The sequence below is a fragment of the Pyxicephalus adspersus genome, chromosome 6 (assembly GCF_032062135.1).
Source record: "Pyxicephalus adspersus chromosome 6, UCB_Pads_2.0, whole genome shotgun sequence".
Classification (NCBI taxonomy): domain Eukaryota; kingdom Metazoa; phylum Chordata; class Amphibia; order Anura; family Pyxicephalidae; genus Pyxicephalus; species Pyxicephalus adspersus.
In genome coordinates this window covers 72378830-72402735 of record NC_092863.1, presented here as the reverse complement: position 1 = coordinate 72402735, position 23906 = coordinate 72378830, and the positions used below count along the sequence as shown (strand labels likewise).

Here is a 23906-nt window from a genome sequence, read left to right as displayed (position 1 = left end):
ATAGAGCCACATTAAATGACAGGCTCTCTTTATATAGCGTTTGCTTCAGTCATTCATAAATGGATCATGTTGTCCTGTATATGTAGATGTTTTCTATGCTTTGTCTCCATCTGGAAAGTTTCTGTGTGTGGATTACATCGGAGAAAAGTTGTCAAAAATCTGCCATCTGGATATATGTTAAAAAGAAGTGCCAACTGGAAACAAAGAAAAAGAATAAATAGTTGATTGGTGGTTGTGATACACTTCAGACTTATTGCTGGCTGATGGACTGTCTCTTGCTTGTCTGTCCTTTTATTTACAATAATGCATAAAAAGACAGAAGTCAAGGGCAGCTGCCCAATAACCTTTCATCTCCAAACTATGCAAATTTACTCAGATATAATACAGAGTTTACTGCAGATGATGATTTTTAGAATTAAATGTTTCTTATCCTCTCCTGCAATAACACAAATCCGTCTAATATATTAAAATTGATTCCAAAGGTTAAGCTTTAGTCCTAGGTGTAAGGCTACTCTTCGAGCCAGCAATACTGTTGATGGGGAAGATAGTGATAGGTGACTTATTCATTTAGGAAATGTCTCTATATTCAGGAAAAATAAAACCATGATTTCATTCCATTTATATATGCTAGCAAATTCATTGTGATTATCTAGTCTGCTTCTGTTCGGTACAAAGCAAGACAGACCATAGCACTAACTTCCTCAAAGTATGGTGTGGAAAGGATTGCTGCTACAATCATAAATCCAGCCAGATTTGTAAAATGGGGAAAGCTGGAGGATCCATGTCTTCTCCAGACCTATCTGTTATAAGACCTCCTGCTGCAAACCTAAGCCCAGTGCAAGGGATGTCTGAAAGTTCTTCTCATGCTTTGTGTATGTCTAGGAGATGCAATCGGCACAGAATGAGATTTCTTACGTTCTGTAAACTGCGCCAAAAGTTTTAATTTCTACAAGTTTTAAACACTCACCCTGGACTTCTGATTGAATGTTCCTTGAAAGTGACCTTTTTTATTTAGTAAAGAATGGAGGTAGACATATTTCAACATTTTAGCCAAAGTAAAGGTTCAATTAGGAATTAATCTTTTTTTTTTTTTTTTTTTTTTTATTCTTCCAAATAATTAAAGGATCAATCTTTCTGATTTTATATATTGGTCTGTTGAGTAGCTGAAAAACAGACTTTATATTTCTCCAGGACTCCAATAATTCCAGACTTCGTCCTGAAGCTTCACTCATTGAAATGAAGGTTTGAATCAAGTTGTTTTGCAAACTTTTGTAATTTATTTTTTGTTATATGTACAAAATCTGTAGACTTCTGTTATGAAGGGGATGCAACAAGGAAGCTCCGTTTGCAGGCGTATTGTCAGCAATACTAATTACTATGTTCCCATTCACTGTAAGAAGGAGGGATGTCATTCAACTCAAAAAAAAAACAGAAGGGCTGACTCACACAGTTGTGTTGATTTGTTCTTTACAGGAACACGCAAATCTAAACATGGTGCAAATATTTTTAAATAACATTTTTTAGTGGAACACAATGCACAGACAAGAAGTGGGCCATGCTGCACTGTGTTGTCAAAAATGCAGCAGTTGTGCATTGATAGCTAATGTGTACACATAAAATACATGTGTAGTAAGGAATGACACAAGGCATATGCAATATTTTATATTTACTGAAATGAAGGATTAATCAGCTGTACAAAAATAAGATATTCTGAGTAAAGGCACAAAGCAATGAGCCAATACAAGTAAACTACTCTAAGATCCAATGCAAAATTCATACACTGCATTTCAAATCCTGAATTTAAAATGGTATTTGTTACTAAACATGATAAATATAGAAAATACACTGAATAATATTGTAAATTCCTGCTTACTTTACGGTCAGCCTCTCACTAAGAGGGACAATACAGTATGACAGTGGGGAGAAATAGGGAGCTGAGGTGTACATATTTCAGCTTATTCTATTCTTTCTATGTACAAGTCCTATTTCCAAAAAATGAACAGGGTTACTGGGTTTTATTTTTCAATTAGCGATGGTGACAACATTTACCAGAGAACAGCTTTGTACTTCCTCCAGCCCCTGCCTGCATTTTGGTCTTTAATGTGATTGGCAGCAACCAACAGGAAGGAGAGAGAGAAGTAGTGTAGTTACAGCTACTGTACCTTACTTGTTGAAGACAAATTCCATAGAGCCAGTTTTCATCCGCACTAGGAAGCCCTTAGAGCCCATCCCCAACCAATGCACATCGATTCATAGGACTTAATATATTCTCTGCAGTGGTTGGTATGTCTATCAAACTGATGCACACAAATCACTTCCTGTGTATTGTATTGTGTCTGTATTGTTTTAGGGGATTATGTTTTCTGTATTATCTCCCTAGAAACATGCAGCAAAGAACACGAAACGAAACCTCAGACTAGGCTGGTGTGATATGAACTGTGAACACGGTGAATACGGTTCGCATTTAGGCAAAGCTGTGTGTATTATCTTGTGAATGACAAAATGTAAATTATTGCTGTGCTGACAGAACCCTAAATCCTTCTAGACGCCTGCAGAGCATGATGAAGAATGATGATTTTGTGGGGGTGAGGATAACAGATTGCTGCATATAGAAGTTCAGCTTGGAGAGGCTATCCTTTATTAAATGTGAAGCTGATCCTTTACACCCTCTACGTCTTACCATGCTGAACAGGAGAGAAACTCCTATTCTTAGTAAAGAAAAGAAATTATAGATTTAAAGCATTTATTAAATCACTCCAGTCCAAAAAAGTGTTAAAGGAACTGACCAGCCTGTGTATTTGTGCTTGGTCTAATAAGAGGCAACAGCATAAACCACAGGGAAGCTTGGAGTCTTGGCAATCGGGTAATATTTACTGCAATATAACAGTTGACCACTTGGTGGCAGTACAAGTACAACAAAAGCATGTTAGAATAAGGTACACATAATGTATTCTGTCATTGCACAAAGCCATAGATAAGAGTCTATTCACATGAATAAATAAGTCAGTACCGCAGCTTTCCAGGAATACTTGTCTCGAGTACATAACGTTACAATTTCTTCAGCTGCTATAGGACTGTATGTCACATTCAAAACAGCCAACATGGTTTATATTCAGCCAATGCGCATACATTTTGTAGAGACCTTTGTATATGCATTAGTTGGGTGTTAGTATTTTAGTATTAGTTTAGTTACTGTATTTTCATGGCCTGTCTACACCAACAATGTGTCTGGAATGACGACACCCAGGGCTACTTTACTAACCACAAATTCTGAAATACAAGTGAAGATCTTCAATCCATTGTATTAACCACAATTTATATCCAGACTGTATATCAAGCCAAATCCTTTTTTTTTTTTTTTTTTTTGGATAGAGCAGGTAAGGGATGAAACCCATGTATTTTTTTGTTTTAGCCGTATGCATCCCAATAGGCATCCAAAAGTGCATAGAATTACCATTCCAAAGCTTTTTCCCCAGCTTTTGCTCTAAAGACAACTTAAAAAGTTGGATTTCCCCTCCCTTCCACTTTTTGTCACATTAGTTGCCAATACATATTAAAAAGAGTGAACTTATGCTGCAGGAACCAACACAGCAGTAAATAAAACTTTACAGAATGTTTATTCCTTCCTTGCTTTATCAAAGAGCCTGCTGTGTTTTGCACACCCTCACTAATCCTTCATAGAGGACACTTACTGGCTGCTGTCACACTTTTATTACATAGTAGGGTGGTAGGAGGCATCACTGTAAGACGACTGTGAATACCAGTGGGTTTGATTTATTCACAATCTAATCACAATTTTATGAAATATTTATTTGCAGTTTGCTAGCTTTAAAAACACATTGCAAGTGCAAATGAAAATGCTAACGTTGATGGGAGCCCTCATTCATGGGAAAAATCTTTTTTTTTTTTCTATTCAATCATATGGAGTCAAAGATGTTCATTATATAATGTTGGTGGGTTCAGAATGCTGCAGATAACATCTAATGTTGGGGCATCAGTGTCTGCAGAATACTTCAGCCAGTCTAGGATGGCCAGATGACATGCTTTCTGGAATATTGTCCTTGATGCCTTGAAAGCGGGAAGTAGGTTGAATGTAGCTAGGCATTATGAAACCATGGAGCAAAGCAGTGCTGAACCAGCAAATATTATTAAACAGGATTTATATGGCTCCAACATTTTATGCAGCACTGTACATTAAACAGGGGATACAAATGGCAGACAGATTTAGACAGTGACACAGGAGGAGAGGACCCTGCCCAGAGGAGCTTACAATCTAGGAGGTGGGGGAGTAGCACACAATAGGAGGGGAGATATGGAGTGGTAAGGTGAGAGGTAGTGAGAGTTTATGAGACAAAAGACGAGTAGGAAAGTTTGAAAATATGGGTTTTGAGGTCTCTTTTAAATGAGCAGAAAGTAGGAGCAAGCCGAATAGGACAAGGAAAACCATTCCAGAGAGTCAGGACAGCTCTAGAAAAGTCTTGGAGCCATACGTGTAATAATGTTATGAGTGAGGAAGTCATTAGTAGGTCATTGGAGGAGTGAAGAGAGCAGCTAGGGGAGTATTTTTGTACCAGGTCAGAAAGGTAAGTGGGACAAGAACTGTGGAGCTTGAACTGGATTCTAAGGTGAAATGGAAGCCAATGAAGAGAATACAAAGAGAGGCAGCAAAGGAGTGGAGGGAATGATGGATAAGTCCGGCTGCAGACTGGTAAATACACCCTAGAAAAGTAAGTATTGCAGTCAGACATATGCTATGCTGCATTGTACGGCTTTATAGGTTTCTTAAGCAATAATGGAACCATGTTACAAGGAAAAAATACTTGATGGTCATCACTGAAATCCTGAATATACTAGCTGTCTGGTTGTTATGCCCACATCCTGGCTTCAGTTTGTTCACTGACCTAGAACAAGCACAAATTTGTAGCTGCCAACTGTAAATCCATCACCTATCATAAGAGGGATCTGTATACTAACCCCACAAATAAATTTAGCTGTTAGCACAAAATCTGGTCTACCAAGAAACTAGGTTATGCATTGATCTCGAAACACTGAAATCATTGCATATAATAAAAAAACACTTTTACCTACAAAGAGACATCAGAGAACAGTAACCCAATCATTGTATGAAAGTATATTTACACAGAGCTGAATATGCAGTCATAACATGATAGGTAAATTCTCTGACTCAGATCTACTTATGCCAAGTGACCTCAAATCATATTTTATTTTTCACGTTTTAGGAAGCAAGGAACAGAATTAAAAAAAAAAAATTCTGCAAACTCACATGATGCATTTTAAATACTATAAGTAAATTACACAAAAAGTTGCCAGACAACTAATGCCCTAACTTTTTATACTTAACTCTCATAACTAATACTAAAGTTGCACAGCTCCCCATAATGCCTTAAATACCATTTTCTGTATAATGTTTATTGTGCTTTTAGTGAAAAGTTTGTTCCTGGCAATGTTTTATAACAGTGACTCCCCTCAGCACCAGCGCCCTTTTACAGAAGAGCAGAGGAATGGCAGACCAGGTCTGTAACAGAGTGCTGAAACTTGTTAGAAGTGCACAGTCAGAGCTGCAAGGCTGCCCCACATGAACGGGTAAGGGAAGTAATTTCAATCATATAAATGGTGTCTAGAACACATTTAAAAATATATTTGTGTGGGATCTGAATATGACAGGTTTGCTTTTAAAGTTCTAAAATCTAAGGACAATAAATATAAAAATAAGTGGTTATCTAGTGTCTAAAAGATCTGAATATACAAGTGTGTACAAAAATAGATTTATGTTCACAGATGAACCATTTATAATACTAAAACATCACTAATCACTATTTTCAAACTGTATTTTCCCCCAAAGTACAGTGCATTGTTTGCTGCTACAATTCAGTCTCCCATCTCGCTTTATCTAGGTGCAGAAATGAGCAAAGTAAACTTCCACAATATGTCTGGACCTGTTAACTAATCCCAGGAGGTGAGGTTACTTTTGAAGAAACACTTGTATGTGTTGCAATTGTATGCGTAGAATTTGAATGAGATTCTTTGTCTAGAACCTCATAATAGAGAAAATAAAACACTGGTGTGACTACCCCAACAATCACCATGATGATAACAGCTGTCCACCAACCCAAGCCCCAGTCTGCTCCGTAGTAAGGGTCCTTTGGTTTGGCCACTTTGTAGTCAGGTTGAAAAGGAGTGTCCTGGCTTAAAGCAGAAACCACTTCATGCAAGTTCTCTTTTGTCACGTCCGTAGACCTCACTATCTGTTTGATATCTCGGTCTACTTCTTGTAAAAAACTGTCGGCGGTATCAATGGGTAGCGTCTCCAGTAATGAGCTGTGCTGCTGTTCTTCTAAAAGCTGGCCAGAGAGAGTCCTAAATTGTGTTCCTTTAGGAGGAAATTGTGTCTCAGTCAATAAACTGAAACGCTTCACTGGAATTTTTATTGTCCTGAATGCAAAGAAGTCCTGTTCATTAATGAGGTTGTTGGCTCTCTTCAAATCTGCAACCTGTATAAATCCATAGTATAAAAAATTATTATATGTATAATAAAATGGTAACATTGGGTATTTTTCTCTTTACAAATCTTGATAATCCCTAAACAACCTATAAGCGAACTACTCAATAAATAAGTATACAAAACCACAGTGAAAATGTATGAATTTCTCATGACCTTAGGATCTATCCTTGAACATAAAAACTTCCATTAAACAATATATATCCACTTTATGTACACCAGATGTCTTTACAAATCCAGACATTACCTATAAAGTTAGTAGGGAGATCATCCTTAAGCTCTGCACAGTCTGGTGCAGTCTAGTGCAACTTCACAACTTTTTTACCCTTGAAATAACTTTCCGGTCTTCAGTAAACCCCTTCTAGAATTACTATATCCACAACACATTAGCATGGTCGTCATGGGAAGAAAGCTACATGGCTGGCCAGTTGTAAGAATGCCACCCCTACAAATTGCTATAAAATCACTAGTGACAGCTAAACTGACCTGAGCAGCACGTTTCTCATTGCTGAAGAAACCCCTAGAACAATCTGTTGGAATCTAAGTTTTCACAGAACCCTGGTGTCACACTTCAGTGTGTGGAAAGCAGAGCCCCCGCACCCCCCGTATAACTCACTACACGCTGCCTGCAAAAAAGGAGTGGATACATAACCAGTCACCCCACACAAGGAGAAAAAACAATACCGGCTGGTCTTTAATAAAGGGGACTCATCTACAATATAAACGGCCCTTTTATTTGGTCAATGTTTGTTTGGTCCAAAGAAAATCAGGAAGCTGACATGACTGCTTCATTTGAAAATCACATATTTCCCGCTGCAGAGCCAACTATTAGAACTTTTGGTCAATAGACAATACCAATATGGAGAACAGCAGTTCTGTTTTTACTCTGACTATGCTCTCTGTATACTTGTTCCTAGCAAGCAAATCAGAAACAGCAAAGGAAATAGCACTTTAGCAGTCAAGCTCATAGGAAAGAATTTGAAAAATGTGAACTTGATTTGGAACACCTCCTGTTCAATGTCAAAGCCATCAATGGCGTGAAAAGATGATCTAGATCTTAATGTGGATCTACCGGTAGTCCCCGGGTTAAAGCGTACCTAAACTCAGAATTTTCACTTTACATAAAACGGTAGAGAACCCTTTTATGTAAGGTAAAAATTCTGCTTGTTTGTGTGTTTAAGTGCAACACCCTTTTCTTAAAAAAACAAAATAAACAAGGGTGCAGCACTGCCCCCTTAATTCTCGATCGCCTAGGCGGTCGAGAATGAATGGGAGCGCAGAGGCTCTTTGGCTGCTTCTTCTGCGCATGCCCGAACATCTTGCGCATTTTTTCCCATCCACGCCACCCGATCCTGGGAAAAACACGGAAGAACAGAGAGAAGGTGGCGGTCCCTAGCGCATGGGCCCGAAGACAGATGCCAGGACGATGCGTGACCTGATGGAAGAACCTCCAGACAACTGCTCTGTGGAAATGAAGGTAAGTGTATTTTTTTTGTTTTGGGAGGTTTTTTGGGTCTACTTCTTTAAGGACATCCAACATACAGACGACTTCTAGATACGAGCACGTTTCCCTGTTCCCTCGTGTCCAGCTTGGACAGGGGTGGTTTGAATGACTTGCAGAAGAAATCTTTAGCTAAACACAATATCAACGCAGCACAGTAGCATCTCGTAGTTTTTTTTTTGCATGTAGATAACTGTGACACAGGTTGTATGGGGATTAGCTGAACACTAGAGCTGCATACTCATTCTAGGTCAGTCATTTCAAAGGTTTTAAAAGATGATCAGAACACTAACCAGGAATCTGTATTTTTTTTTTTTTAACCAAATCAAAAACAAATAACTCAGCGTAGGTCAGCTTTTTGTAAAGAAATAGTTACTTACAGTACAGCAATGTTGAAGGGCTATGGAATTTAAGGTGTCCCCTTCGCCGATATCCTTGGTAATAAAAATAATATCGTCGAGACGTTCTTTGGAAGTGCTTCTCCTGGTTTTCTCTCTCCCTCGTGGCCGCAGTTCATATTCTTCAATGTCCTCCTCTGATAAGTCATTATCAGAACTTCCCACCGGTACAAAGTGATAGCTATGACTCAGTGCTGTGGAGGAGACTGCTGCTGGTTTCAGGTAAGTGCGGGAAGGGTGCTTTCCAGTCATCATTACAGAACCTGGAGAGGATGGAGAGGAGAGAATATCCACATTAACAAACAAGTTTACACATAACTCTAATCCTCAAAAAAATGTGGATTATAAAATACTTTGTCAAATAAAATAAAGGGGTATCGATGCTTTAACAGGGAAAAAAAAAACTTTTGGCTTCATTTTTAGGTATTCAAACTTTACAATGCAGGCTAGAATCTTATCACTTGCTATAAAAAAATAAAGTGTGTGTTTGTGTGAGAGTCTCTGTTTTGTGCACTGAGACTGGAGTGCGTGCATGTAGACAGAAAGGGCCCGATTTAATAAAGCTCCCCTGGAGTGCTAAAGATACACTTTCATCAGTGAACCGAATGATCCAGCAAACCTGGAAGTTGCTATTTGTTAGCAAACATTTTCAATACTGGACCAGATCCATTACAAGTTTGCTGAATCACCCAGGTTAACTGATGAAAGTGTATCTTCACCAGTCCCGGAGAGCTTTATTAAATCAGGCCCAAAGTGTCCAACAACCCTGAGACATATTAGAGGTTTAAAAAAATTATTCCATGAAAAAAAAATGGAAATAGTTCATAATTCATAGTGTCAAAAATAAATTTCATCTAGTTAGTGTTTAAATATGCTTTTATTGATTTGGTAAAATGATAACTGGTACATGACAGATACAAAGTCCACCAAAGCCAACAGCAGCAATGAGTCTACTTTTCCTTTTACGATGAGACTGGATTATGCATAGACATAGATAAAGCAGAAATTGTTACTGGCTGTTGTGTTCTCTTCCCTGAAGTGAGTTTGTATTTATTTATTATCATGTTCTGTCCAGTACACCACTTACGGACAAGTGATAATGCAGATCTGTGCTCCATTGCCGACCTCTCCAATTACTGGCTGTCACTGTAACCTAATGGCTTTACTTCTTTACTGACCCAAATAAGAATAAATAAAAAAAAAATCACAATCTCTTTTTTTTGGCTTTACAGACTGCAGATCTGTTTTAGATTAATGACTCAGGAAGCAACAATTTCAGAAAAGAAGTATTTCCAGGAGCAGATTAAAGCCAAAGCCACGTTTACTGACCAGCTGGCGCGAGTATCCTTACCTTTCCAGAGGCCTGTGTATGATGTCGTTAAGGCGTATGTTTGTAGAGTATGTGATTCCCCATCAGCTGTGTCGATTCCTCCTGCTGGCTTATACTTCACATAGACGTACAAGCAAGCAAAAGCAAACCTGACAAGAGGGCAAGTCACCGACTGATTAAACAGTAAAATATTGGCAGCTTCTAGGAAGTGAAGTGGTGACTCTTCAATAATTGAATAATTGGCAGCTGGAGAAGTATAGGAAGTGTGAATATTTCCTGGTGGGATATTGGGTAAAGTTGAATATCTATTGGGCAGCACGGTGGCTCAGTGGTTAGCACTCTAGCCTTTGCAGTGTTAGGTTCAAATCACAGCCAGGACACTATCTGCATCTGTCTCCAGGGACAGCTAGTGGCATGACTATGGACTTTGTACAGCGCTGCATAGTATGTTGGTGCTGTAGAAATATGGTAATAATAGAGACAGGGTCACCTGCAACATAACAATCCATTCTTGTCATCCAGATAAACCAATCAGATAGCACAGCCTTGTCCCTGACCACCACTACAACCATAGCACAGCACCTAAACCCAGCCTGGATGGTGCGGTAGAAACACAGATCAACCTTCTGATCACTTCTCCCTCCCCTCCAGTGATCACTCTCGGCAAACAAACACTGAATTTTTTTTCTTTTTAGGGCACTGCGGTATTACATATGTCACCTTCATGCAACAAGCAGCATAAGGCACCTTGGTAAACATACAATACCGCACTGCAATGATTTATATGGGCCCTCAAAGTATTCCTAGGGCGTTATTTATAAAGCAGTGAGTATATGACATGCACTGAAACATTCTCTAATAAAAAATCAGTTATTGCCATTAAAACACATGAACCTGGAGGATACTTGACCAGGGAATGTTCCGGTAATTTTAAATAAATCCCTAGGAGTTTGCCTTTGTAAAAAAAATGTCATAACCACACAATGAATCATACAGTGAATTATCTGTATACAATGTATATAAATAGAAATGCAATGTTGTGACTTCTACTGTCATGTTTCTAGAAAATAAATACCAGACAGAATTGTACACCTTTCACCAGCAGGCGAACACAGCTTGCGATTTTCAGATATCTGTATCTTTCACTATAGATCGGCATTCACTGATGTCTTTGCTACTGTTTATGACGGGGCAATATTTGTACTGTAATATGGGTTCATATATCATTCCTTTATCATACATTACCTGTTCAGAAACACATTTATAGTGGAACTAATGTTTTACTAGCAATCCATGCAGGTGGTTAATGCAGAATAGGACAGGGGATGGTCCTACAATACCACCACCTACCTGCCTGACCACACCAGGAATATGTGGGGAACCTGTGCTGTGCATGTGTGGTGTTGGCTAAGGTTATCAGGGAAACCTAGAATTCCCTTGCGTGTGCCAGAATCAATTAATTCCCACACAGGATTTACGTCATCCTGGCCCAGCTAATCAACATGGCTGAAGATGAAAAAAAATGGAAGTGCCGCAGGTTTAATTTCCATTTTCAGTGTTCTCCCCAGCCCCATTTAGCTGGGCGCACCACCCAGCACTTTTTAGTAACCACCCGGCTGTATTGTAACAATACAGCGGCAGCCACACACCTACAATTTCTTCTCACCCGGCTTAAAAAAACCTCTGAGTTAAACACTGCATTTTCAATGATTAATCTCCCCAGCAGGAATTCAGACAGCTAAGCTACTTCATTCAAAACAAACACTTTCTTGGTCTTTACACTTCAGCTTTCTTCTGCTAAACCATTTTGGTTTTAGGTAATACTGGTAGTCCCCGGGACATACGAGATAGGGACTGTAGGTTTGTTCTTAAGTTGAATTTGTATGTAAGTCAGAACAGGTACATTATTAGGTTAATCTACATCACCTCGGAGGTTTATACCTGGATACTGGACAGGCTTTATTCCCCCAGAAACTTCAGATGTCTCTCACCTCCTGCTGATCATTCTGTAATATGAGAATAGAAGAAATGTCAATGAAGGGCAGGAAAAGATAAGAACACACTCTACATAATTAATGTACAATACCAACATTATTATTATTAAACAGTATTTAAATAGCACCAACAATCCCACAGTGCTTTACATAAGACAAGAACACGGTCACTCAGAACTCAGCAGACATCATTGAAGCATTGTTCACATTAAACTACTTCTCTCTGTCCAGCACATGTGCGGTTGCACTCATGATCATTTGCCATCATCTTTCTAATGACAGCAGATGGCAAATAATCGCCATTACGAATCCAAACAGACTGCCTGTTCCACGTGGGAATATTAGTGGATCCTCATCATTTCATGGAGCCTATCACAGGAAGCAGTGAGTTGCTCCTTCTGTGTATGTCTGATCGCCGGCATGTGCAGAAGGGGCTTTCCTGCAATGTGAAATAGAAGAAATGGCTCTCACACATGAGCACAATCTTTGTTTACATTTTCTGATAAGTCTCCTAGATTGTAAGCTCTTCGGGGCAGGGTCCTCTCCTCCTGTGTCGCTGTCTGTATCTGTCCGTCATTTGTAACTCCTATTTATTGCACAGCACTGCGTAATATGTTGGCGATATATAAATCATGTTTATTATTAATAACAATAAAAATAATAGGCAGCTCATCCGATCTGACACTTGATCAGGTGAATAAGACCAAACTGCTGGATGATGGCAGCGCTTGCTGTACACATCTGATAGGAATATGGAAAGCAGGATGGCGCTGGACCTATTGGACTGGGATCAGAGGGATCGATGGCTTTCTGATGTAAAACAAGACCAAAGAGGGTGGGACATTGCGAGTGGACGATCTTTAGATCAGGACCAATCACATTCCAGAAACTCTCAGAACAAACTTTATTGGTCAGTGTTGACATTCCAGACACACAAACCCTCCTGGATTCTATATCCTTGTACACTATGCCCATCACTGATACAAACACGTGACAGGCACTGACACACACCTAATAACCAGCAGTCTCTTACAGAGCTCGTTCTGCTTACGCTGCACCTTCTACACTTTCCGTGCTGACTTTATATTCTGACCGGACATAGCACTCACGTCATTCCAAAAACAAGAACAAATTACCCAAACACCGGGCAGCTTCTCAGTGCCATCTCAGTCATCCTGCCCACTCTTACCTTCTTGTGCTATCCACTGCTCTCACCTCACGACTCATCTCGGCCACCGTCCATACAGGTGCCCAGCTTGCGCGCTCACGTCGCCGAAAGAGCGCGCCCTCATCAAAGGCCACGTCCGCAAGCTAAAAAGTAAAACCACGCCCTCACACAATAATTCGATGATGACGTCTATACGCACGGTTTCTGCTGCAGCCATTTTTACTGTGGGTAGCGGGTAGGTTTGTGTAGCTTTTTAGCCAGGAATTTGTTCTATTAGTGGAGCACCTTGTATTGCATGTACGTACCTAATGTGGAGTGCAGCAAGCGTGTGGCCTTTTTTGTTGCTCTTTCTGTAAAGCACATATATCATTCTGTTTAAATTGCTTGCTAGGGATATAACTAATGCTATTTTTATTGCAGGAATTGTTTAGCCAGTGTTGTGTGGAAAGAGAGAGCTGTATGGAAGCAGCTCACAAGCCTCTATTTGGTTACAGTAGTATCTAGAGTAGGGGTTTGCACTTGGGACATGTTCCCACAGGTGCAGTCCCCCAACACCTTTTCATCTGATCATCCCTAGATTACATGACTATAAAAATGAGTCTCATTTAACTTGGCAAGTGCTTGTCTTTAAGTGTTGTTTGCATTACGCTCAAAGCATGAATAAACTGAAAAGGGAAAGGCTAAAACTTCAGCCAGGTGTTTACTTCTAATTCTTGGAAAATGTCTCCCTTCCTTTTCTGCTGACAACACAGTCAGGATGTGAGAGAAAATCCCTAACTGCAACAGTGGAATAATAAAAAATGCTTTTTTTAGTGGTTTATTCACTAAATGTGGTGAAATTCACTTCAAAAAGATTACCCAATCACATGCAAGGAAATGTGAAGTTTGGATGAATAAAGTCAGCAGGATCTCACCTCATATACTTATCTCAGTGAATAAACCCTTGCAGAGCTAAAGAGCTGTACAGCCCATACTTCTTTAGTAAATCCACCCAATTCTTTAATCTGCATATTGGGTGTAATTAGTAGGAATTGTATAGACACTGCGCAGTATCCCATAAGACAGCCGGTCGCCAACCGGTGGGGTCAGGAGAAGGACCCCACTTGGGGGCACACCGGCCAGAATCATGGACCACGTTTCCCAGAGACATCGCAGACTCAAAACGGTGGGCGGGAGGCTCAGACCTGCGATGGAACAATGGGAGGATTCTGGCATCATGACATCACTATGGGGGAAGTTTGAGTGGCATGCGGATCCCTGCGCATGTTCGGTCCCGAGCCCGTGAGTTTAGTGGTCCGTAAGTCCAAAAAAGTGGGCAACCAATGCCATTAGAGATTCTTTGCCTGTGTTCTTCTATGCAATATGCAATTTCTACAGTAAAGCTGTGTGCAAGCTATTAGATAAAAACAGCTAAATGTTATTGTTTTTACTATTGTTATTGTTATTTTATATATATAACTATTGTTATTTTAAAGTATTTAGAAAGATAAAGGTGTTATCCATATTCAGGCAGCCAGGAAGTTTGAGATGACGAATGACATTTTACAGATGTAATTACAAACAAGCAAAACTAGTTATTGTGAATTATATTTCTTCTTGGATTACCCGGAATAGATTTTATAAAATTAGCGAGTGAGCACAGAGGAATTCTGTTTTGTGAACTTTCACACACTGAACCCAACCATAAAAATCTACATGGGTAAGGAAAATGTTTCTGAGTTTGATACTAAAAAAGCAATAATATACTCAGAGTCTGTATATTTAGGCGTGCAAGCTTTATTTATAAAACAGGGAATCTGACATTCCCTCAAACATTATGAAAAATTATGAAACTAAGTAGTAAAAAAAGAGAAAATCTTTCAAACTTTGAATGAGACAGGAGGAATATAAATTTTTAGAATCCAAGGTATAAATGCATGTATGCAGTATGTGTGGACAACATAGCACAGACAAGCCTTATAACCTTCATGGCGGGTTTCAAACCTTTGCATTACAGAAATATCATCCCCCCCTCAAATTCCAATTCCAGACTCATCCATCCTTCCCATCAATCCTCTTCTGCTGCCTCTCTTTGTAGTTCTTTTTATTGGCTTCCATTTCACCTTAGAATCAAATTCAAGCTCCTGTGCTCTGCCTTCAAATCCCTCCACACTTCTTGTCCCACTTACATTTCTGACCTGATAGAAAAATACTCCCCCAGCCGCTCTCTTCGCTCCTCCAATGACCTACTAATGACTTCCTCACTCATAACCTCATCACACACACAGATACAAGACTTTTCTAGAGCTGCTCCAACTCTCTGGAATGGTCTTCCTCATCCTTTTTGACTTGCTCCTACTTTCTGCTCATTTAAAAGAGCACTCAAAACCCATCTTTTAATACTTGCCCATCTATTTTCTTCTGTTTTCTAAACCCTCACTACTTCCCACCACTCCATATCTCGCCCACATTGTGTGATACTCCTCCCACTTCCTAGATTGTAAGCTCTTTGGGGCAGGGTCCTCTCCCCTTGTGTCACTGTCTGTATCTGTCTGTCATTTGCAACCCCTATTTAACGTACAGCACTGCATAATATGTTTGCGCTATATAAATCCTGTTTATTAATAATGTTATCATAACACACAGTCAGAAATGCATTGTCATTTATTAAATTCTGAAATGCACCAAATGCACTTATATCATTCCAATTCACCTTGACATAGATGTGAAAAATCTAAGCTGTCAAGATTAATCCCAATGGTGGACATCCTTTCCTTGGACATATATAGGAGTTCTACTTAGTTTGGACACTTTTCTCTATCTGTAATACAGAAATATGTGAGATAACCCAAAATGCATGTTCAACTTACTCATCCTTTGTTTTAATTTTGATTTTCTTTGCAAAAATAAAATAATTACGCTTGTCCAGACCTTGCTGAACAATTACATTTTTATACAAGGATTGGATTGCGAATGAAGGGTGCAAAATTGTAAAAACATAAAAGGTTACCTTTTATAGTGCTAGTCCCTTCATCCACATTGGAATGTGGTCAACACTTCTACTTTCTATAAATCATTTGAGCCTCAGTATAAAGTTAAATTATGTAACTTTTACATCTTTTGGAGTGCCAATCAAGTTAAAGAAAATTGTCATGCATGTATTGTCTTTTTTCAATTTTGAGGACGTCAAAGTGTGGAAGTCTTTCCATTTTGCACTTATAGGTTTACACACATGGGCGATGTACACACATCAGATGATTCTTGCCCAATAGGAGCTGTTGGGCTCATCTTGGGTGAGAATCTGAGGTGTACAGAGGTCGTCCGATGCTGTTCATGGATCTGTCCTATCGATAAATGACTGTAATAGAAGTGAAAGGAGGGGAGCGCACTGGGATTCTCTCCCCTCCACTCTCTATAGAAAAGAACAATGTATGTACAACACTCATTCGTTCATCTTTCAGTTGTTTGTTGATGATCGTTTCCAACGACATTCATTGAGTGTGTGTACGCAGCCTTGAGTTTCACAAAACTGATGACGACATGACAAAAGAAGAAACCCCAAAATGTTAGTGACTGCTATGATCACATCACATTAGGCACTAGTATTGTTTTACATCCTCTCTTGATATAGTTGCATACTGCTTCTGGTTCCTGTAGCTATGTCCTGAACCTGTGCCTATTACCAAATATTGGATATTGACATATTAAGAATTAACAGCAATTTAAAAATCTGCTTTGCTCTTGATAAAAAATTGTGTGTAACAGATAATATTAGAAGTATAATACAAGTTTGTATTTGTGAAGTAATTGCAGATCTTCTTTCAATCTTTTGAAAGCACCAGCTTGTCTGCTAATTGGACTAATCCATTGTGGCATTCCTTTCATCACCATCTAAACACTGCTGTGGAGGGCAAGCTGTGCAAATATGTCATCCGGTATGTGTTTCTTAAAATATAAAACACATCATCATTTTATCATTTAGTATCTATTTTTTCTTAAAGTGTAATCTTCCATACGAGAAACATGAAAAATGCCATAGTCGACCCTCTTTCTCAAAATGTCATTTGTTTGGCTGTCATGTTGAGTGGTTGTCCGGGAAGAAATTTCCAGATAAGGTTGTCATAATCTTGTATGACTCCTAATCTGTGTACTCCTGATTTTTTTGTTCCAGATTGCTAACATATCAGTACTGATAGATTTTTTTTCCTAGTACAGATTGTCTTGGACTTTTGGGCATCTATTCATAAAGCAGCGGATCTGACACTGACCAAAAATTATCTAGTGTAGAATCAATCACTACCAAAAAAACAGATAGACCTTTAAGATTCACCATCAATGGGATGTTTGGGAAATGGCAGTTTCACCACTTCAGATTAGACATCTTGAACAAATAAAAGAATAAAAACATCCCCAGATTCCAGAAACCCTTGAAGGTGATTTTCACACACTATAGCTTTTTATGAAAGCCTCCTCTTTATTGTGTAGCATACTTGTCATAGTACCCACAGGACTAGTTGATACATTTCAATCAGTATGAACGTATCATAAAACAGGTCCATGCAGGATTTAAGTCTCTGTTATTCAGAAGCACTTCTGATTGTTGAAAACACTTGTTGAATCTCTATGACCATTCTGGTTTCCATAGAAAAATGCAATGAGTCGAGTAAGGGGGTTGGGGGCATTATACAATTCGGAGTGCAGAGATCCTAATGATCATCATTGTCGGTTGGAGATCTGCCTGCATTAATGACCAAACTTAGTTTCCTGTTACTCAGTATTAGGTAGGAAAGGACTGGTGCCAGTTACTGTGAACTGTACAAACAAGTCTGTTGTTTTAATTATGTAGAGTTTTAAATTAGTTTTTTTAAGTCTTAGTATTATTACTGGAATTTGACAATGTTTTGTTTTTATACTGTTTTAAATTTCTGATAACATAAATGCAAAAACCATTCCAAAATAAGTAAACAATGACAGACTCTTCACCTTCTTACGAAACTTTAACTAAAAGTGTAAGTAAAGCATAGACATAAGGTCTTGTTAGATTTTGTTTATTACTGCCTGTGTGAGGACAAGAAAAAATGTTGGGACACTATGTGTTTTTTCTTGGTGTGTTTTTTCTCTCTTTCTTTTATGTCTAGAAGATATCTTCTTTGTCAAATAACCTACTATATGTTCTGGGCAGCAATGGGGAAGATAGAGGTAAGTAAAAATCTAACTTTTTTATTACAGGTTTGTATGTTACCTACATATATTAGGGGATTTGGGAGAGGGATAGGGGCCCTGCTAGCTAAAGGGAATTTTTTTAATATGGTTGATGGTCCACTTTAAGGTCTTAGAAGTCAAATGGAAAAAATTAATGCACAGATGTGCAGTGTTCCCTAAAATTTAAAGAGTGGCCAAATGCATGCACAAACTCATAAAACACTTATGTTATAAAACGTGCACACTGTAGAATCTGATTTCTGTATGATTGTGAATTGAAAGCATCTTTATTAAAGTGTTATATAACAAATTCTGAGATCTAATTCTGCTTCTTTAGGCAGAGTCTCTTCATTGTTCAGTAAGTTTACAGAATGCAAATGTTGTAAATAAAATACCAATGAGGCAGTTTAATGAATCGATATTACATGACTAGTAAATGTCTAGTTGAATACCTGGCTATAAACTCTTCAGCAGAATGCACTGCGTTTAGCATTCCCCATCCTAATAAATCTTAAAAGCTTCAATATTGATTCAATGCAGTGAATGGCCGGATCATTTCTAGGAGGCTCTGACAAGTGGACAATGGCTTCCATGGTTACATTTTGATATGCAGTGTGGTCAGTGTGCTTTGTTGGGTTCCTCCCCCCTCCATTGAAATAAAATAACAAACCACAGGAGACCCTGCCACACATGGCGAGCATCATCCAGGAGCAACTTTAAAAGACCAAGCTGACTGGCTAGGAACAAGACTTGCTCCAGACTCAGACTTCTTTTTAATGTATGCTTCAAAAGAGAGAAGAAAAAAAAAACTTGTCGCACACATTAGGTTTTGATGGATAGACACATTTTATCATGCACCCGAATAAAGCTGTAGCAAGCATTTCATGTTCCCGCAGCTCTTTCCAGATGGGAGAAGTGGAAGCGTAACAAGTGGCACGACTTTACGACTGTTTTTACGCTCTTTACGTTGTCTGGATCTTCGGTTGCTTTTTACGCTTTGTGAATAAGACACATCTGACTGAGGTATTTATCTATTTTTATTTTCTGTTAATCTGAAATGTGTATAAATATATAAAAAGGATAATATCTAGTAGCAATTTAGCGCTCCTTTCCACACAATTACACCAATAGGCATCACTTGCATACAATTCATGTGGTCATTAGAAGGGCAAAATAAGTTTAGATGGACTGACAAGTTTGTGACATAAGCCGATCTGCTGCTTTGTAGGGATTCCGCATCTTGCTATCATTTCAGTTTGGTTCTATTGTGTTTCTGGTTGATTTCTGAGTAGGGGTTTGATCAGTTGATGGTTAAGAAGAACCTGTGAAATGGAACTGGTACCCTTGTTTAAATACGTTTTTTGTTCTTAGGAACATGCTGAAAGCCCAAGCTTAATAATTTCATTAGGACAAAAGTTGGAATACGTTGCATCCCTGCCATCTTACACAGATCTGATGTGTTAGATTTTCCAACTGTGTACTGTAATATACAATAATCGATAGGTATGCTTCAGGTCAGGTTAGTCTTTTTATAAAAGCCAAAACAAAATCAGATTTTATCTGATATGTGGCTATCTAATACAAGAAAATATCTTTCTGGTTTCAGTACTTTACACTTTGAAATGTATCTTATTAAATATATGCCATCATATAGCATTGTATAATCCTGCAGAAACCAGCTTGGTTTGATTGTTCATTATTCTGGATGGTGTAAAACAGTGAAAGATAAAATATAAATGCTGAAGGTTAATTTGATAGCAATGGTTCTCTCGGGGTAGAAAAGATCATAATTCTTATTATGTACAGCAAAAATGTTGAGTAACTTCTGTTACATACAACTTCTGTTAAATAGAACAAGTACGTTTAGAAAATGGCTCAATGTTACAGCTATGTTCAGTGACTATACTAGCAAAATATAAAGGAAATCATATAATCAAACATTAATCTTTGCAACACATTTCTTAGGCTTATAAGGTAACCATCATTCTTTAATGATTGTTCACTGTATATTGTATCCTATTAATCAAAAATAAAAGACTTTTAAAAATATTCTTATGAGTAAAACTTGCCCTTTATAAAACATAGACCTATCCAAAGTAAAATATTAGCTAAAAGTATATTAAAATAAAAACCAGCATTTGTCACTAATTGTTTATATAATTAATGGGCTGTAGACATTTAATGCAAAATTTAGTACAAGGCTTAAGTTCAATATGTTTTTTTGAAACACTAATTTTTGTTTATTCAGTTTATTATGCACATTGCTATGGTGCAAATGCAATGATGTATTCTTCAATCCAGTTTGTTAAATACAAACTTTTTCTTAGACTCACCATCAAACCAGTCTCAACTTCATTAGCCTCACATACAAAGTAATTAAACCAGCTATAAAATAAAATGCAGAGCTTGAGAGACCTGGGCAAAGGAAAACACATTGTTTTCATTTAGCAATTAATTGACTTTTAAAGGCTACTTTATCAGCTATAAAACGGTTTTTCTAATGAAATATATTAGAAGGACCTTAGAAAATATTCTAGAAGGACCTTTATACATAGGAGTATCATCTCATAAAATGGTCTAAATATACCCTTTAAGGTACCTTTCTTGAGTTTGATATCTATGGGTATCTGATGAATCCTCCATCATAAAATGTGTGTAACATCAGCGTGCACTATATGTTTTCTGTAGGGTGTTGAGGACTGGTTTTGGAGGTAATGATCTATGTGTGTATATATATATATATATATATATATATAATAGACCCCCGAAAACTAATAAAAGTATTCTATACTTGTGGCTTTCCAGAACAGTTACTATTTTAGATTTGGTGATAGAAAAAGTATTTTTCTTTGTAGAATAGACAGGTCGGGAGGTACTTTAGTGCATCCTATGATAGGAAGAATAAAAGAGGTTTATTTAATCCACTAAGTCCAGACACACCAGGCTCGCACTCATCCACACCTGGTGGTTCTTGAAGATCCTCTCCCCAAAAAGTTTTGGTTGGAAGGCCATACGCTATAAAAAGAGGCAAATGTAAATCATCTACAGTACATGTCCTCCAACCCACAATTTTTGGCTTTTACAACTAATCGAAAATAGTGTCTGTATACATACTGTATACATGCATAAATATATAGGCTACCATAGATATTTAAAAGAAGCTTATTCTTAATTATGGTTCTGTTAGTTTAAAAGGTCATTGCCACTAATTTTGATGCAATTACGTAAATAACCATTATTTATTTGCAAGTTCCTCTAACCAAGTGCTCCCTTTTTTGACTTGGCAAAAAGCTAAATCACTTTTGGCTGAGCATTAAGTTATAGTCTTTTGTGTAGATTTTGGCTGTGAAAAATATTAATCCTACACTGCTTTTCAGTCCAAATACACCACAAATAAGCTTCATTGTGACCAATAGCAGCCAACCAACAATGGCTGTTATGGGTTACTGACTTGAGTACAGTAACCTAAAGCCAGTTTCTAGTAGTTACAGTACTGGATTTTTCATATTGAACATATTTTGCAATGCTTTATTAAACATGTTGTTGTATATGTTTTATTGCCCTTTGCTGTCAATGTGACAATTGTCTGTGTGGTTTGTTGGTTGGTATTATAACCATGTCTCTCCAGTGTTTATATATAAAGTATATAAAGTGTATAAGTGGAAAGCAATGCACCTTGTAATGCATAATCTTTTAAAAAAGAAGGCACTAAAAAATCAAAAACTTCATGTGGATGTGTAATTATCTGCATTGTAAATATCTATTTTTTTTTATTTTTTTAAAGAAAGGGTTGACATTGACAATGGTATCAGAACACACAGCAATAACACAGCAATACCAATAACACAGGTTAGAGCCTACTACTTGTTCCCTAGTGTATTTATGCAGTAACCGGAAAGCAGTCACATGCAATTACAACCTATAATAAGAAGCTTCAGGTGTGGTCAGGGTCTAGTCATCACTGCTGCATTTGGCATTTGATTATACAGAATGGAAAACCGGACAAAATGTCACATTATCTGTATATACTAAAAAGTAATGTAATAAAAGAAATGCAACATTGTACTCACCTCCTTGTTACATCTCTAGCACAAATGAGAAACATATGAGAAACCAGTGTAGGTATTCATCACCAATATAGGTCACAACCTTATATACCAGCTCCTGAAATCTTCTGCTGAATAATATTGTTATTATCTTGTATTTTTATAGCATTTACAAAGTCCAAAGTTATATCACTTACTGTCTTTCAGAGGGGGTCACAATCTAATGTCCCTACCATAGTCATATGTCATGGCAAACCAACTAATCTAACTGCACACTTTTGGCATGTGGGAGGAAACCGGAGTACCTAGGGAAAACCTATACAAACTTCTTTCAGATAGTGTTCTGGCGCATATTTGAACCTGTGACCTAGTGCTGGAACGGTGTGAGTGCTGGCCACTTAGCAAACCATTCATTTCCAGTTCAGATTCCCAGGCCAATAGAATCCAAGAAACATAGTCCAAAGGAGTGCTATTAGCAATGAAAAAAAAAGGGAAAAGTTAAAGAATGACAAATTTTCCCTTTACCTACACATATTGATTCAAATGTCTTCAGAGATTCTGCAGATAATTTTTATTTATCATCCATCAGGCAGACTGTGGTGCCTGCACTCACTGATAAAAGTAAGAGATCAAATATATAATGTATCTCCTATGTATAGATAAAATAATTTTGCTAATTTGCACACAGTCAGTGGGAGAGAACTTCAGAGTTCATACACAGGCCACAATGGTTCAGAAAGCCTAGAGAAATAAATAACCTAAAGAGAAGTCACATAGTTCAAACATAAAAAGCCAGACCAAATTTGGGACATTTGCAGTTGCAAGGCCTGGATGCAGAGAGGTTGAAAAGGGCTAACAAGCAGCCTGTTGATAATAATTATTTTAGGAGCTTTCTTTAAACTGTCACTTTGCACATTAGTTTACAAAATGTTTGTGTTTTGATATTTTTATTGCATGCTGTGAATTGTTAGTTATTGATGTTTTTTTAGTTTCCTTTAATTGTGCTAACAAATATATATGTTTATAATATTCTTGCAGCTATGTGCAATGTAGGAAGCTAAGGACAGGTTCAAAGGCAAAGACATGAGCAAAGAAAGCTGGCTTGGCTTCCACAGTGGCACCACAGGTATATATTTTACAGTGATGTATCAATATTTCTGCTCACTTTGTCAAATAAATGATATGTTTGTTACTAATATAGTAGAACAACAGAATTTAAAAACTATAGGTGACAAAATAACACATTATTTAATTAGCCATTAGCCAGCTGGCTGGAGATAATGAAAGCAATCAGGATGGTCAGTAGAATTTTGTACCTGTAGTATTACCGCTGCACGCACCCCCCCTCCCCCTTTTCCATGCAGTGTCAGCCAGTTACCCCCCCCACACACACACACACACACACATATTAACACACACTATACCCCAACCACTGCAATGCCTCCTCATCGAGTATTATAAATATTATCTCCCTTTCTCCCTTTCCTAGGACCCAACATATCTCCACCTTCCCGTTTTCTTGAAAGATTGTTTTCATTGACAATATTTGAGCATGTGTATGCTGCCTTAGTCTACACGTACTGTTCTTTCAAATGCTTATAAATGCCCTTAGCACTTTTGAATGCATTTATGGGAGTTTATACAAGTGTTTAAATTGTTTTAAAGCAAGCCTAAAAAGTCCTATAGAAGCCCATATTGCTTTTACGGTAGATTGTAAGAGTTTCTAGGTGTTTAAAGCAGGTATTTAAAATGCTTCTAAATGCCTGTA

At 37.9% G+C, this 23906-nt stretch overlaps 2 protein-coding genes across 4 annotated transcripts in view; one reads left to right on the top strand and one right to left on the bottom strand.

Moving 5' to 3' along the window:
* Positions 1-2850: 2850 nt before the first annotated feature.
* Positions 2851-13040, bottom strand: LYSMD3 (LysM domain containing 3). 3 transcript variants are annotated; one of them, XM_072416163.1, is made up of 4 exons: positions 12933-13040; positions 11676-11755; positions 8402-8682; positions 2851-6512 (listed from the first exon to the last, which is right to left on the bottom strand). In XM_072416163.1, exons 3-4 carry the CDS (start codon positions 8672-8674, stop codon positions 5961-5963), a joined length of 825 nt encoding a protein of 274 aa, XP_072272264.1. In that variant the 5' UTR covers positions 8675-8682; positions 11676-11755; positions 12933-13040; the 3' UTR covers positions 2851-5960. The 3 variants fall into 3 exon arrangements, with proteins under 3 accessions (XP_072272264.1, XP_072272262.1, XP_072272263.1); XM_072416161.1 differs by having other exon boundaries at positions 11691-11755; XM_072416162.1 differs by having other exon boundaries at positions 11691-11755; positions 12959-12987.
* A 5928-nt stretch (positions 13041-18968) lies between these two features.
* Positions 18969-23906, top strand: part of ADGRV1 (adhesion G protein-coupled receptor V1) — a 214350-nt gene continuing 209412 nt past the window's right edge. The window contains exons 1-2 of the mRNA XM_072413958.1: positions 18969-19115; positions 23177-23264. Coding sequence (XP_072270059.1) covers positions 23222-23264 — 43 coding nt within the window. The 5' untranslated portion in view covers positions 18969-19115; positions 23177-23221. The remainder of the gene's footprint in view (positions 19116-23176; positions 23265-23906) is intronic.

Coding starts and splice junctions, on each gene's coding strand:
- LYSMD3 (XM_072416163.1), bottom strand. CDS start 8,674: ATGATGACTGGAAAGCACCCTTCCCGCACTTACCTGAAACCAGCAGCA. Junction 6,513..8,401: donor CCCTTCAACATTGCTGTACT/GTAAGTAACTAT, acceptor GGATTTATACAG/GTTGCAGATTTGAAGAGAGC.